This window comes from Silene latifolia, chromosome Y, assembly GCF_048544455.1.
Source record: "Silene latifolia isolate original U9 population chromosome Y, ASM4854445v1, whole genome shotgun sequence".
NCBI classification, from domain to species: Eukaryota; Viridiplantae; Streptophyta; class Magnoliopsida; order Caryophyllales; family Caryophyllaceae; genus Silene; species Silene latifolia.
Window position 1 is genome coordinate 181,440,328 of NC_133538.1, and position 15,612 is coordinate 181,455,939.

General features: G+C 40.7%; 1 protein-coding gene across 1 annotated transcript; it reads left to right on the forward strand.

Moving 5' to 3' along the window:
* The first annotated feature begins 9,714 nt into the window (after positions 1-9,714).
* Positions 9,715-10,635, forward strand: LOC141629552 (uncharacterized). The gene has a single exon (XM_074442533.1). It carries the CDS (start codon positions 9,715-9,717, stop codon positions 10,633-10,635), a length of 921 nt encoding a protein of 306 aa, XP_074298634.1.
* The last annotated feature ends 4,977 nt before the right edge of the window (positions 10,636-15,612 follow it).

The following is a 15,612-nucleotide window of genomic DNA, read 5'->3' on the forward strand; positions in this document are numbered from 1 at the left end:
CCATAAAAGAGAATGTAAATGAAAACCACCCTTTTTTTTAGTATTGAACTACAGGGATTGCAATTTTTGCCTAGTGTTTCGTTACAAATTCTTGGACAGTTTGAAGAGTTGGCTTTGCCCCAATGACATGACCCATTAAAGTGAATTCCCAAATCTTAAGCTCATCCACAAAACAGTTTCATCAATATCAATTTCAGAAGCAACAACACTATTCTGACAGAAGTGTAAGCTCATACCCAAGTTCTGTGGTGCTTTAACCACATGAGACCAGGTTTTTGCAGGTGTTTTACCCACAACATCAGAAACTACAAAAACAGACTTCAAAGAAACCGAAGGAACCACAGAATTATCCACTAGAGAACTCAAATTCTCTGAATTAGCTACAGCAGTCGGTGAAACAACAGTCATAAGAACATCCGGAGATGAACTAGGGTTTGGCTCAATTGGAGTATTAGACATAGGAATAGTGCTAGCAGAAGAAAGCTTAGAAGAATTAGGAGAAGAATGAATTATACCATCCGCTTTAATCGTAGAGGAAGTTAAAGCATTAATTGTCCCCAATTCCATGGGAGCTTGAAATTCCGCCATGGAAATATCACAATTAACAGCAAGTGAACTATCAGAAGAAATTGGAGCTTTAGGAGTACTAGTGGTAGACCAATTCCGCGCTATGCTAACTCGAGTTCGCGCCATGGATTAGCCGTAGAAGAACAGAGTAGCGAAGAAAAACATGAAAAAATGGTGTTTTGTTGATTGTTTTTTTTTTTGAAAAGAGAGAAAGTTTGTTAAAGAGAGAGAAAGTTTGATAAAGAGAGAGAAAGTTTTGATTACTTTTATATAAGGTTTTTACCTCATTTTTACACGCATTTCTGTACTATTTATGTAGCATCTAGCTACAAATACCCCCGAATAGTCTACTTTGGTTTGTCTTGTGTAAATTGCAGGTACGGACCAGAAAGAAGATAAATCGAGCCTAAACTTGTCTCATTTGCATGCATTTGTGGAGAATAAAGAATTGGAGCTTGGAATCTATCACTTAAAAGACGCGTGAGCTGACCTCGGAAGGTGTCAAGGAATCCTACGTGCCAATATAGCTCGGTCGACCACTTCTTAGTCGATCGAATGCTTTATCTATTGAAGATTCACTCGATCGAGTTGTTCTGAGGCTCGATCGAGAAGGCTGATATAAGAAGTCCTTAATCGAGTGGTTTTTCCGTTCGATCGAGAGGAATTGCTGGTTATGTCCTCGATCGAGTGGTTTCATTCCACTCGATCGAGAGGTTTCACCTTGTAATCGTGTTTTTTGCCTTATTTTCAGTGGGATTTTGTAATTAGGATTTAATTAGGTTAAGTAGGACGAGTTGTTATGACTTCTTCATCATCTCTTAGACTACGATACGCTCTCTTCCTCTTTATCTCTCCTACTTTTACTTTTGGGAACTATTGCTTGGAGCGAATTTTGTAATCGATATCATTACTCTCCTTTATTTCTTAATCTTAATCCCTTTATTGATCTTTATTTCTTCTCTTCCTTTATCTACAATTGTTTTTATTCGATCTCTTCGTTGCATTGTTACGATGTTTAATTTCTCTTGTTTATGTATGATTATTTCTAATTCAATGATAATGCATAGCTAAGATTCTTTGCTAAGACTTAGGGAATCCATGATTATGAAGGAATTATAAATTGAATTATTAGGTTTAATGCTACTGTAGTTTATGTTGTTAATCGCTACATTTAATTGTTTCTGCCTAATTGAGTTGACGTAATTAGTCATTAAACCGCAGTAAACCTTGACCTAGATCGGAAGATTGGAAAGGGTGAGACTTGTAGCGAACATTAGGGCACGTAGTGAGGGCGGAAGCTAAGTAATCTGTGCTTTAGGGCGAATTGAGACCAGAAAGAGATATTCACTGCCTCATAGACCATACTTGCGTTGACCTGAGACCTAGATTGCATGACTGAAGAATCATGGTGAACCAACTGTCTTAGATATTTTCTCACTGTTGCTTAATCTTTATTCCTTTGTCTTTCCTCTCTTTCTTAATCTCATTAGATTAGAACAAACAATTAAAACCCTAGAACTGTTACCTAGACGGACTTAATTAAGCTGACATTTTCCCATCTCCCGTGGAGATCGACCCTACTTGCTGCTAACTTCTGTTAGTTGTATCTAGGTATTTATTTTTGGTACCTGACGATGGTATCATCCGTAGCACGACCCGAATCCCGATCACGTCAACAAGCAAAACCAGTACTCAACCTGCTCCCCAAATGATCAAAAATATCATATGGATCGACATAGGCCACCCCGGAAATAGTTGACAATTATAACACAAACGTCATTTTCAATAAATAAAGTGTGACACAACTCAAAGTGTGTGAATATACAACATAACTATAATATGAATGAGACGCTATCAAACAACAACAACTCCAGTACCAGGACACGCCCAGACGTACCCACTGTAATACTCCGTATTTATGAGTCTTTGGGTACTCTATCGAGTAGGCCTTACTCTGTCGAGTAAGGGTGAGTTGCGTTTTAAAATAGTTTCTGACCTGTTGGGTACTCGATCGAGTAACTAGGATACTCGATCGAGTAAGGGGGTACTCGATCGAGTACCTTGGGTACTCGATCGAGTAGCCGGTTTACGGGGAGTTTTTCTCGGGTTTTGTTAATTATGCGATTAAGATATATAACATTTTTCGTCATTATGCTAAACACTTTTGCAAAACCTAATTCACTGTCAAAGAGAGAAAGCAAGTATGTTCATCATCTTAATCGCAACGTTAGCAAATCCCGGAGTTTGGAAGGTCGGTTTTCATCGTTTGTTATACCGTTGAGATCCTTGCGTCAAGGGTAAGATCTATGTACCCTTTTTGTTGTCTTTCCTTTAAGTTGGTTAAACCCTAATCTAGGGATTTGGGGGTTTTTGAGTAGTTTCTGATTTGGTAGCATTTGTATGTTGTATGATAGGAGGAGGGTTCGTAGAAGAAGCTTTTTGATTCAGTTGTAGAGACCGTCTGATAGTTGTGCTTTCCAGGTAGGATTTCCTGCTCAGTATTAATCCCATAATGGGATGATTGTTGATGTGTTGTGGTTGATTGAATAATATAGTAATTGTATTGTGACGGTTGTTGATTGTGATTGTTTGTCTCTGGTTCTCGAGGCGTGTCCTCGGCTGAGTGGGGTCACTTACGGGAGTGGCTTCACGCCCTAGTGTCGCCCTTTGTGGAACCCGCCACGGAAGGGGATGTGCACATTAATGGACAGGGTTATCGCTCGTTATGAGGAGCGGGGATTTGGTGGGTACGGCTGCGGTCCCCCACTGGCAGGACTGGTCCAGTGGACAGTCAATGATTGAGATTGTTGGAATTGGTGTGGTTGTGTGTGTGACGGTTAAGCTGTCTGTTTATCTTATTGATATATATATTGAGTTGTGTGATTAGTACTGACCCCGGTTGTTGTTTTGTAAACCTGCGGTGATCCATTCGGGGATGGTGAGCGATGAATGAGCGGGTTTGAGTTGAGTCTTGGGATAGTGGGAGGTGTCACCGTCGACGATAGAAGTCTTCCGCTTTGTAGTCTTTTAGTTTTAGGACATTTCGATTTCAAAGAGACGTTGGTTTTAAGAACTTGTACCCGTATTGTGGGATTTGGTTTCAGTTGTACTTTTCACTAAAAGTTATATCATTTAAGTTGTTTCGTTATTGTCTTATGAATATCATGCCTCTTATTTATGTTGAATAAATTATTGTCATTTATTTAGAGTATTTATTTTGTTGTACTTAGTATGGCCTAGTTTATTTAATCGTTATTACCCGAAATGAATGGGAATAACGATTTGTTTGTAATTTAAATACGATCTCGTATCGTCGTCGGTTTGTAATTAATTAATAATTTTATTTATTTAATAAATAATGTATAATAGAAATAGCTATGTAATTTAATTGTAATAGTTATTTTTACCGGCGTTTCCAAAAGACGGATTTACATCGAGACGGAGTCTATTTTTGGAAAGGTGTTCCAAATCCCACAAGAAGGAGCCACTTTTGGAAGTGTTCCTATGAAGATGCAAGGGACCAAGGAGTTGGTTTCCGATATGTAATAGTCTAGTTATTTTTATCTAGGTGGCCATACCAGGATTATTCGTATGCTTGCTTGCCTTTATTTTTCCGCGCATGCCAAAATCGCCATTCACATGCATTTTATTTTCGCGGTTGTCAATTCACGTCATTTACATTCACCGACTTAGTTAACTTATAGGGAATTTATGACTAAATTGACAAGATCTCTCAGATAACTAAAATTGAGATTAGCCTTACCAATTAGTAACACCTATGAATCCCTTGTTCATTAGAGTCACGCTCGTCCAAGCGGGGTGTTCTCTTTTTACCTTGGGTAAGTAGGGTGGTAAACGTTTATCACGTGCCAAAGTTGGTTGGACTCAACGGGGTATAAGACGGTCTTGTATTCCGGGGCTAGTAGATGGATTTAAGGAAATTCGTCAACCGAGAGTTCTAGAGGTAGAATTAGTCAAGCGTTGACTTACCGAATTTACACAATTATGGGATGTTTCGCCCAAGCGATGCCTATTTTTTGTCTAAAAACAAATCTTGGAATCATTTATATAATTAAGTGAGAGGTCATTATATAAATGGACTTGTTAAAAATGTTTATCAAGTTTTTATAACATTGAATGTTGATTTATCTTATTGCTCGTTCATTGACATTATTGTATTTACGATGACATCATGCATTTCATCCTCCTTTCATCCTCTATTTATTATTATACTCATTTCGTTCTTTCATAGAAAGTGGTTTCTTTGAAGGAATTCGGTAGCTATGATTGGTAACATGATTTTGTTAGGATTCATTAATCTCATTAGTATACATATTCATAGTATGATAGTTTAATTTAGTCATAAAATTAAAACAAGATCTTATGCATGCAAAACAATAACAAGTATAAGGAGAAAATCAATTCTTACATTGGGTATTTCGGATCAAAGGGCACTAGCAAGTTCACCTTCTTACTAGTTCTTGGGCTTTCCAAAGATGGAAGAATAAGATTCAAGTGGAGAATCTCTCCCAAGGAACTATACCCAAAGTAACACCCTTAATAATAATAATTAATATGATCTAGTATTAATTAAAATTTACTTAAAATTGACACAAAATATTTATTTTGGCCCTTGAGAATTTCGGCCAAGAGGAATAATTGTGAGGTTTCTTTCTCTAAGTTTATTTCATAAATTGTAGAGAATGGTTGTATTTTTCTAACACTAGAAAAATTATCAAATGTGGAGTTGAATAATTATATGAGAAAAACCCTTGCCTTTTTCTAGTAGAAAACCGGTTGGAGGGAAGGGTAGGGGCCAATGCATGAGCTTCACATTCTACCCAAGACAAACTAGGCATGCATGGCTATGAGTAGGGTTTAATCATTGTGTTTTTATTTAAAATAAACAACACAATATAAACCCCAATCCCCTCCATATTTCGGTACATGCATAAAATGGAAAGTCCATTTTATTTTGTCATTTGTCAATTTTCTCATATGTCACATGTTGCATGACATATTACATTATAATGTATTTTTAACATATTAAAAATCAACATATTAATAAAATATGTCACATACAAAGTTTAACTAGTAATTCTTGATTACTTGTACCAAAATGGTTTATCGAATTATAAATTACAACGACTTGTATTTATAATAAATTATTCAACCTGTTTCAATTGTTTCGTAAACAATAATTTAATCTAAGTAATAAAAGAATTTGATTACTTAGACCGTATCTTATTTAGTCGAATTACAATAAGACACGTTAATTTTACTCACAAAATCATCCGTCAATTTTAAGCAATTTAATTAACTCGTATCGGTATACGATTAATTAAATAATCAATTAAGAGTATTACCCTATAGGTATGACCTCAGGGTATCAACTGATCATCACCGTCGCACGACACTAATGTCAAACTCTAGTCAGCCAATCATTACCGATATGTGTGGACCAGTTGACTGTAAAATATTACTTCCCACATGTATTCTTAAATATGAGATTTAAACATGTGATCATTATGATTGTAGATACCCATATCTGTCGATATTGGAATTTATAGAAAACCCGACAAACACCCGATGATGATAGGACGCATGTATTTATTAGTTGTCATTGTCATTATTTGGGCTCGTTTCACGATGTAGAATGAGCGTTGTCGACGAAGTATTTTATTAATTTAAATGATATTTAAATTAAATCTTTTTTAAGGTGAATTCATTTTACTTTCTTTTGAATTTATTTTCTCAAGTTTATTTTATTGAAAATAAAATAAATAATTAATTTGAATTTATTTTCTTAAATTTATTTTATTGAAAATAAAATAGATTTTTTTGATTTGAAAAATCATTCATTTTAAATGTGCTATTTGATTTGAAAAATCGAATTTGAAAAATTAAAACTCGTTTCAACCACGCGTTTTGGAGCTCGATCTTAGCTCGGTTTTTAAGCCCGTTTTCTTTACGAATTGGCACGAATCTCGAGTACACTAACCAACCTAGGCCTCTACTCATTCAACCCCAGTTCGAACCCCCATATCCACACCCAAATCTCGTCCTAAACACTCCCCAACATAGCCCAATTCCTTCCTTTACCCGTGTTTGTATAGCCCATCGAAAGACCTTCTAAACCGACTCAAACTTGGTCCAAACCCGCAACCCATCACCACCAACCCGCGCTCCACATTACCCACAACAACCCAGCACCTAGAACACCACAAAACCCATCCAATTTCCGTCCCAAATACTCCACAAACAACCCGCAACACAAGCAGCCTCCCCTGTTTTGCGTGCTCAAACCCGAGCCCAAAAACCGCTCCAAACAGCTACCAAACCCGTGCCCATTAACCCTACACCATACCCTAGTATCCTACCCATATTACCTTAGCTTAACCACCAATAAAACCCTCATACAAACCCTAAAAACCCCACGAATTAGCTGATGGACATCAGCTATGCGAAACAGGCCCGACTGCTTGTTGCCCTAATTCTACCCTTCGAAACTCCTTATAAATACCCCCCCTTAACCATACATTCATTCCTCTAAGTTCTCCCCACAACATACTGCAAATAACAACCATCAATCGTCCAAAAAACCCTAAACTAAAGCCGTGACAGCCGCTCGAAAACAGGGACACAAATCGTGTTTTTGAGTTTCTGTCGTGATATTTGGCCTTGATTCTCGTGCGCAAATCCCATTAAAACATCTGGTTTGTTTCCATATTTACAAAATTCAGTCTTTCTAGTTTCCAAAACATCTTTCGGTTTGAAAAATCGTTGAGAAACGAAGTCGTGGTGAGCGATTGAAAATCGCTGCTCAAGTTTGCCTTTTGAACGTGTTTGTTTCGTGATTTCAAAATTCAATTTCAATTGTCTTCGTCGACGACGGCCCCTCGAGATAAAATCTACGATCGATTACGACCCAAGACGGTGTCAACGATACATGTAGGTTGAGGGTGCATTAAAACACCCTTCTCTCCTTTTTATTTCCTTTTTTTATTGTTTATTTACTAACCATTGTCTAACATCGTCTAACTAATATCGAAACTAGAATAATTTGAGTATGAGTTAAAGTACCATTCCGGCACCCGCGTTGACTTGAAATGGGAAATAAATCCGCCATATCGGTCGGTCGTACACCCCGTCTCATTTACATATCCTTGTGTTGGAATAGGGCAATTTAATAAATCGAGTTTATTTAATTTACGTGTATTTATTTTTTAACCATATAAAAATTGATTTTTTATGATTTCCAGACCTATAATTTGTAATTTTAATTTAGGTAGATTTTCGTAATTTATTGCATTGATTTAGTATTTATTTTGTAATTAGCAATGTATTAATTCAAAACCCGCGCAGTGCACGGGTCAACTCTGACATATTTCGAAAATTTCAGATCCGTGCAGTGCACGGGTTTGTCCAGGTTTTGTGTTTTAATTTGCTTCCTTGTTTGACTTTGTTTGATTAATCCTTAGTTTAGTTAGTTTATGTTTTAGATTTTAATTTACTTTATTTGTAATTTATATTGTATGTATGAGCTAACCACTAATGTTTGTTAATACATCTTATGCTAAGCGTAAGCCTTCCTATCCCTCTCTTTGGATGTGTTTTTCTAGTTTAATCAATGAACCTGACATGCTAAACCACTTCGACGAAGTTAAATGCATTTTAAACGACTTAGAATGAAATTCGCATGATAGGATTTAAATTCAATGGTTGCATACGCATGTGATATCTTTCCGATATAGCCATCTTTCACCTAGTAGAGACCGTTATTGCAACGGGCGGGGGTTGGGTGTTGTTTTAATGAAATTAAATTAACTTCCTAACACGTAAAGTCACACGAATTCAAATCTCTAAAATTGGTTTCTAAATTCCATTTAAAAATTTAGTGGCGACTCTTTTAAAATTAAAAATGTTTTGAAAAAGCATTTGAGTGGAGCGTTTTTCCATGGTCCACAATTTGGCGACTCCGCTGGGGACAGTGAAACTTGAAAAGTTTAAGATGGCTATTAGGATTGTTGTCAGATTTTTTTTTTATGTTAATCATGCATAAACCCCCGAGACTTTAGGCGGGCCAAAGAATCTCTTGGGTTAATTCCAAGGGAGGATATTGATGTCCACTATATCCGATTTAAGTATCAAGGTTATTCCGTGGAGGTAGGCAGCTGCATACGAGGCATATTGCTACGGGCATATGACGGTATGTGGACTCCCCGACAAAGCGGTTTTACTGGCATAGACCTATTTTAGAGGACTGACCGAGACTTAGAAGAGTCTAGTTCATGCATTGCATCCCTAAAATGCGAATGATTACATGCTATGTGAATCCCGGGTCATGTTTTCAAAATAGCATTTTCAAATCCATCTTCTTTTTCTTTCGAAAATTTGATTCTTTTTCAAGTCCATTTCTTTTCGAAAATTTCGGCCCTCTATTTCGAAATTTTGAACCTTCTTTCAAGCCGAAGTGCTGCCCATTTTAAAAGTCAATTCAATCCTTCTCGATTTCAAATTTCGATGGACTGTATCCCAGGTCCAACCCAAACCTAGAATAGAGTTTGAGTCAGTGGGGTCGGGTTAGTCGAGTTGGGCTTTTGCTTGCTCGATATAGGCGAGCTAGTCCACCCTTAGGCTCGAGTGAGCCTTTGTTTGGTTAGAACACTTGTCAAGTGAGTCACCTAAACCGATCATTGGGTCTGAGTCATGAAAGTCGACCATTTGGTCCAAGTCAGTCCACCAAAACGTCCCCACTAGGCCACCTAGGGCGTTTGTCACAAAGCCCAAGAGCCATGTCTGGTTTGAACACGGGTTTGTCATGTCGGATTTATGATCACATTGAGTCTAAAACACAAGCCACGTATGTATCACGGTTAGGACCCATTCCAACGAGCCAGAATAGTTCGTTCGTAGGATCCATGTCAAGTTATAGCCAGTTTTTAGGTTTGAAAAACCGTCCCTAGTCGTGTATGACCCAAACCGAGGGGGCCCAATTGCTCGATCTCCGGGTCTAAGCCCAATATCGAGTCGCATGGAGTCCGTCATGTTGTTATAAGTCGAGTCCTGTTTGTGCAGTGGATTTTGATTCGATAACTGATACTCGCTCGGGATTTTATTGTAGAAAGGCCACTACAAACAAGAAGTATGACTACCGCAGAGGCACTGAAGCAGATTAACGACACTTTGGTCGCAATGATGGAACGCTTGACGGCTGTGGAAGCCAAGATCGCGGTGGAAGCTCCCATACCACCGCCCCCGGAAACTGAATTCGAAAAGAGGTTCCGACTAATAGAGGAACAGTTGAAGCTATCCCGAGGGGAAAATGTGCATTATGAGAATGCCAGAGGGTACATGCCGGTCCAGGACAAGCTACCAACCAATTTTGTCCTAACTGATATCCCAAAGTTCAAAGGGACGGAAGATCCATTGCAACATATCCGTTCCTACAAGGAGTACCTTGCGTTGAAAGGGGTACCTGCTGAGATGTTGCCCCACATTTTAGCTCAATCCCTAAGAGAACACCCGAAGGCGTGGTTCTACAGCCTTGAGCTTAAGAATTTCCCCACTTTCGAAGATATAGCGGTGGAGTTCTGCAAACACTTTGCTGATAATGCCGAGATTCAGACTACTGTGCGCACACTCGAGGTGATGACACAGAAGGATAAGGAGGGATTTACTGAATTCCTCAACCGCTGGCGCGCTGAAAGCGTGAAGTTGGCCAAAAGGCCAGAGGAGACTGAAATGGTAGATAAGTTCATCAAAAATCTTCGACCTGTCTACCGTGACGCTATCAAATATCAACACTTCGGCTCGTTCAAGGACCTTATTCGAGTCGGAAGAAAAATTGAGGACGACGTTCGTTCTGCTGAGGCTGAAAAGCCAAAAGGGTATCAGGGTGCCTCCTCTTCCAAAGCTAAGGCATCCGATTACGCAATCATATCCAAGCCATCGGTCTTTTGGGAGGAGCTCCTAAGGGATCGCAACGCCATGGGCCAAGAGCGTTCACTGACATCGGGTGTACCTATGCATACGCCCTCCAAAGGCTCTCGGCCCAAGGGAAACTGAACCCAATTGGTCCAACTCCGGACCCGCCTGCGGATCGACAGGGTAAATGGTATAAGCCCAACGCCTACTGTGCTTATCATCAAGGAAAAGGTCATGATACCGAAAATTGTTACCGTCTTAAACATGAAATCCAAGACATGATCGAGAATGGGTCGCTCCCCATTCCCACCGTCCGACCTAACAACCTGAACAATCCTTTTGGCGACCATGCCAATGCAATATTCGTCGAAGACAATACCGATGTATCACACTTAATCCAACCCATCTGCCGTCTCACTGGGTTTTTCGTGGGGAAGGTCTATGTAAGCTTCTCTGAGTATATCCCTCAAGCTAAGAACGACGTTCGAATTGGGGATTTTGCTATCGATTGCACACCATACATTCTTCGAAGCGAGAATGAAATTAATGGGGTCTGGGCTGACGATGAAGACGACATCTATCTCACCGAAGGTGCGATTATTCCCCGAACTCAGGAAGAAATTTCTAAATTGAGGAAAGATGTCCTCGAATCTAATCATTTGACTCGATCGGGACGTCCCTATTGTGTCGAGAAGGCAAACCATGTCTCTATCTTTGGAGACAGTCTAAGTAAGACACCCACCAAGGAGGCCACCTCAGTCCGGGCTCTTGGTGAAGGGTCGACCTCAGAGGCCTCCCTCATCAAGCAGTTACAAAAGAGTAAGGCAGATGTCTCCATGTGGGAGTTAATGTTGAGCTCGTTTGAACACCGACAAGCTCTGCTTCAAGCCTTAATGAATATGACCGTGTCACCGCACACTACTCCAGATGACGTGGTCTCATTTGTTGCTCAAAACCAACCTCGGCTCACTAATGCCGTAACTTTTTCTGATGAAGACCTGCCCTCATTTGGGCCACAACATTGTCTCGTTATGTACATCATGGTAGAATGCCGTCATAAGCGACTCCCAATGACCCTTGTCGATGACGAGTCTGCAGTTAATGTTCTCCCACTATGGACCGCTTTTATTTTGGGACTCGAGAAAAGCGACTTCGCACCCACTACGCAAACGGTTCAGGCTTTCGATGGCACAGTGCGTCGAGTGTCCGGACTCGTCACTTTAAGCGTGAATGTGGGAAAGGTGGAGCGCAAGGTCAATTTCCAAGTGACAGATGTTGCCTCATCTTTCAACATTTTGCTCGGGAGACCATAGATTCACACAGCTGGAGCCGTGTCTTCTACCCTCCATCGCAAGATTAAAATCCCTCTCAAGGGAGAGGTAGTGACCATCGATGCTACTCCTATAATTATGACGGGAGGAGATGTTACTTCCGAAGTGCAAACTGATAATACCGCCTTGGAGTCTTGTGGTTTCGAGATAGTAAACGCAATTGAGTCCACATTCGAGGCACCGAATATGGACTTATATACGGGAGGCCGTGTTTGTAAAACAATCTTCAAGACCGGAAAGTACTTCGGGTACTCCATGTACCCCCGAAGGGAAAACGCATTTCAATTGAAGTCGCCAGTGCCTAAGGGGACAAGATACGGGCTTGGGTATGAACCAACTGAAGAAGACTCCTTGAGAAAGAGAGTCTCGATCGAAGACCGAGACATCAAGATGGGGCCGTACTTGCTAACTCTAAACGGCCACTTTGTGAAAGCCGGGGAGGAAATGCCGAGTTTAGACTTCCCCGAACCACTATTCAACTCAAAGGCCAACAAGCTGGTCCCCGGGAATCGAAGTATTCCGTGATTGTTTCTATATTCCCGAAGACATTATGGCAGTAGCTACAATAAAGAAGGAGTCTGTTCCGATCGAAGATGGGAAAGCTATGGGTCTCCTCTTTGGAGAGGAAAAGAAGCCGGAAATACCAAACGAAGTCTTGGTAAACATGATCGTAAGGAGTGATCGTTTCGATCCATCTACCCTCATTACTGATGTAGATCCTCAGAGGAATACATCTGGATGGCAGAAAACCATGAAATGGACCGACAACAAGGGTTCGCTTTTCAAGATGACCATTGGAGAAGGGCAAATGTTCAAGCCTGATGACGATTCTGAGTCTGAGTCTGAGTCCGAGTCTGAGTCTGACATAAGTCCTAAGGCTAAGTCTAGAGTTTTAGGTGTCGAAGATACCCCTTCCCCAGTCTTTCCTTTTCCCGTACCTTCCCCTAGTGCTGGTATTCCGGGGCCTGTCCCGAATACTGCTCCTATCTCGCCACTGACCTCTGATCAGTTGGCCCAAATGTTAACGCAATTTGTGCAGTTTCAAATCAATAATAAGATGAATCAGTTTGCTTACGACTTGTCTCATTTATATTGTGATTCAATTGATTGTTTTAATAACGTTGAGAATGTGGTCGAGGATAGACAGGTGGAAGAAGAAGAGGAGGATGTGGAACCGCCTCCCAAGTTAGTAAAAGGGTTGGAAGAATACGACCAAAGAAGCTCGGTAATCGAAGATACCGAAGTTGTTAATATGGGGACTACCTTAGAGCATCAGGAGCTTAAGATAGGAACAACCTTAGATCCCGCAGAAAGGAAGGGGTTTGTTGAATTGTTGAATGAATTCAAAGATGTATTTGCTTGGTCCTACAAAGATATGTCGGGTATTGATAGGGAAATTGCAGAGCACAAGATTCCGATCAAGCCAGGGTTCAAACCAGCAAAGCAGAAGCCACGTAGAATGCGTACCGAGTGGTCTTTGAAAGTCAAAGAAGAGATTGATAAACAGTTCAAGGCCGGGTTCATCAAAGTATCGGAATACTCAGATTGGATAGCTAATGTGGTGCCGGTCCCAAAGAAAGACGGAAAGGTTCGGGTCTGTGTTGATTTTCGTGATCTAAATAAGGCTAGTCCAAAGGACGACTTTCCGTTACCTCACAATGACATCTTGGTTGACAATACCGCTAACCATGCATTATTATCCTTTAGGGATGGGTACGCCGGCTACAACCAGATAAAAATGGCCGAGGAAGATATGCACAAGACTGCTTTCACAACACCATGGGGCACTTATTGCTACACAGTGATGCCGTTTGGATTAATAAATGCAAAGGTGCGACTTACCAGAACAAAGAACGACGTTGTTGCTGCATGACATGATTCATAAGGAAGTAGAGGTCTACGTCGATGACATGATCGTAAAATCGAAGGAACGTAATAACCATTTGATGGCATTACGAAAATTCTTCGAGAGATTGAGAAAGTATAATATGAGATTAAACCCACAGAAGTGCGCGTTCGGGGTCACCTCTGGCAAGCTTTTGGGTCATATCGTTAGCCACCGTGGCATCGAAATCGACCCATCAAAGATTAAAGCCATTATGGAAATGCCCCATTCTAAAACCGAGAAAGAAATTCGAGGTTTCTTGGGCCGAGTGCAATACATAAGCCGTTTCGTCTCAAAATTAACTATGATCTGCGAACCATTTTTTAAAAAATTGAAAGTTGGGGAGCATATTATGTGGGATGACCAATGCCAAGCCGCGTTTGATAAGATAAAGGAAGTGTTATCTTCTCCGCCGCTTCTCGATCCGCTTTGTAGAGTCGGCTTGCCTCTATCACTGTATTTAACAGTTACAGATACCGCGATGGGAGCAATGCTAGCACAAACCGTTGACAAAGAAGAAAGAGCAATTTACTACCTTAGTAAAAAGTTCTTGGAGTATAAATCAAAGTATACGGCATTAGAAAAGACATGCCTAGCTTTAGTCTGGGCAACGAAGAAGCTACGTCACTATATGCTCGCTACAAGTGAGTATATATTCCAGAATGGACCCCATCAAGTACTTGTTTGAAAAACTGGTGCTAAACGGCAGAATGTCAAGATGGACCCTCATGCTATCTGAATTCGATCTCAAATATGTGCCGCTGAAAGCGATAAAAGGAAAGGTCGTTGCCGATTTCTGGCCGATAATCCATCGAACAAACGACATTGTTGACACTTGGTCGTTCCCAGATGAGGATATTGTCCATGTCGAAGATGATGTATGGGATCTATATTTCGATGGGGCTTCGAATAACATGGGATGCGGAATAGGTGTCCTTATCATTTCACCGAGAGGAGAGCACGTACCAGTTTCGATCAAATTGGACTTCGCCGTCACAAATAACGCCGCGGAATACGAAGCATGCCTACTTGGTTTGCGAGCGTTAACAAGTTAGGAGTCATGAAGTTGACAAGACACGGGGATTCCTCCTTGGTCATTAATCAAGTGACGGGGTCATGGAAGATCAAAAGTAGCGACCGGCACCCTACCAGGCTAAGATAGAAGAGCTAGAAAAACTCTTCCAAGAGGTGCGATACGTGTACCTCCCAAGGGAGGAAAATCGATTCGCCGACGCACGCATCAAAACCGCGCAGCGTTGATAAACATCCCTGATCATATGGATAGCATGCCATTGTGTGTCGAACGAAGGTCTTCACCAGCTTATATAAACGCTCGTCGATGATGCCGGGAAAGCGGCCAACCTTGTATGCATCCATTGTGAGATTCAAAGAAGCAGGAGAATACCCTACAGACCTCGATACACGTGGAAAGCGTGCATTGCGAATGTTATCCGCCCAATTCGTTAAAACTAACGATGGACAATTGTATAAGAAGATAGCACAGGGTGTCCTGTTGCGATGCGTCGACAAGACAACGTCAGAAAAGGTCATGGAAGAAGTCCACGACGGGGAATGTGGGCCGCATATGAACTCCCACCTGCTAGTTCGGAAGATCATGAGGTTAGGATACTATTGGACAACAATGGAAACAGATTGTCGCAGATATGTCCGGCATTGTCACAATTGCCAAATATTTGCGAATATTCAACATGTACCACCTTCTATGCTATACACCATGACGTCACCTTGGCCTTTCTCAACCTGGGAATCGACATCATCGGAAAAGTAAACCCTTCCTGGAACAGAGGGCATTGTTATATCCTAGTCGCTATTGATTACTTTACCAAGTGGGTAGAGGCCAAGTCTTACAAAGTGCTAAATGCGAAGCAAGTAGCCAAGTTT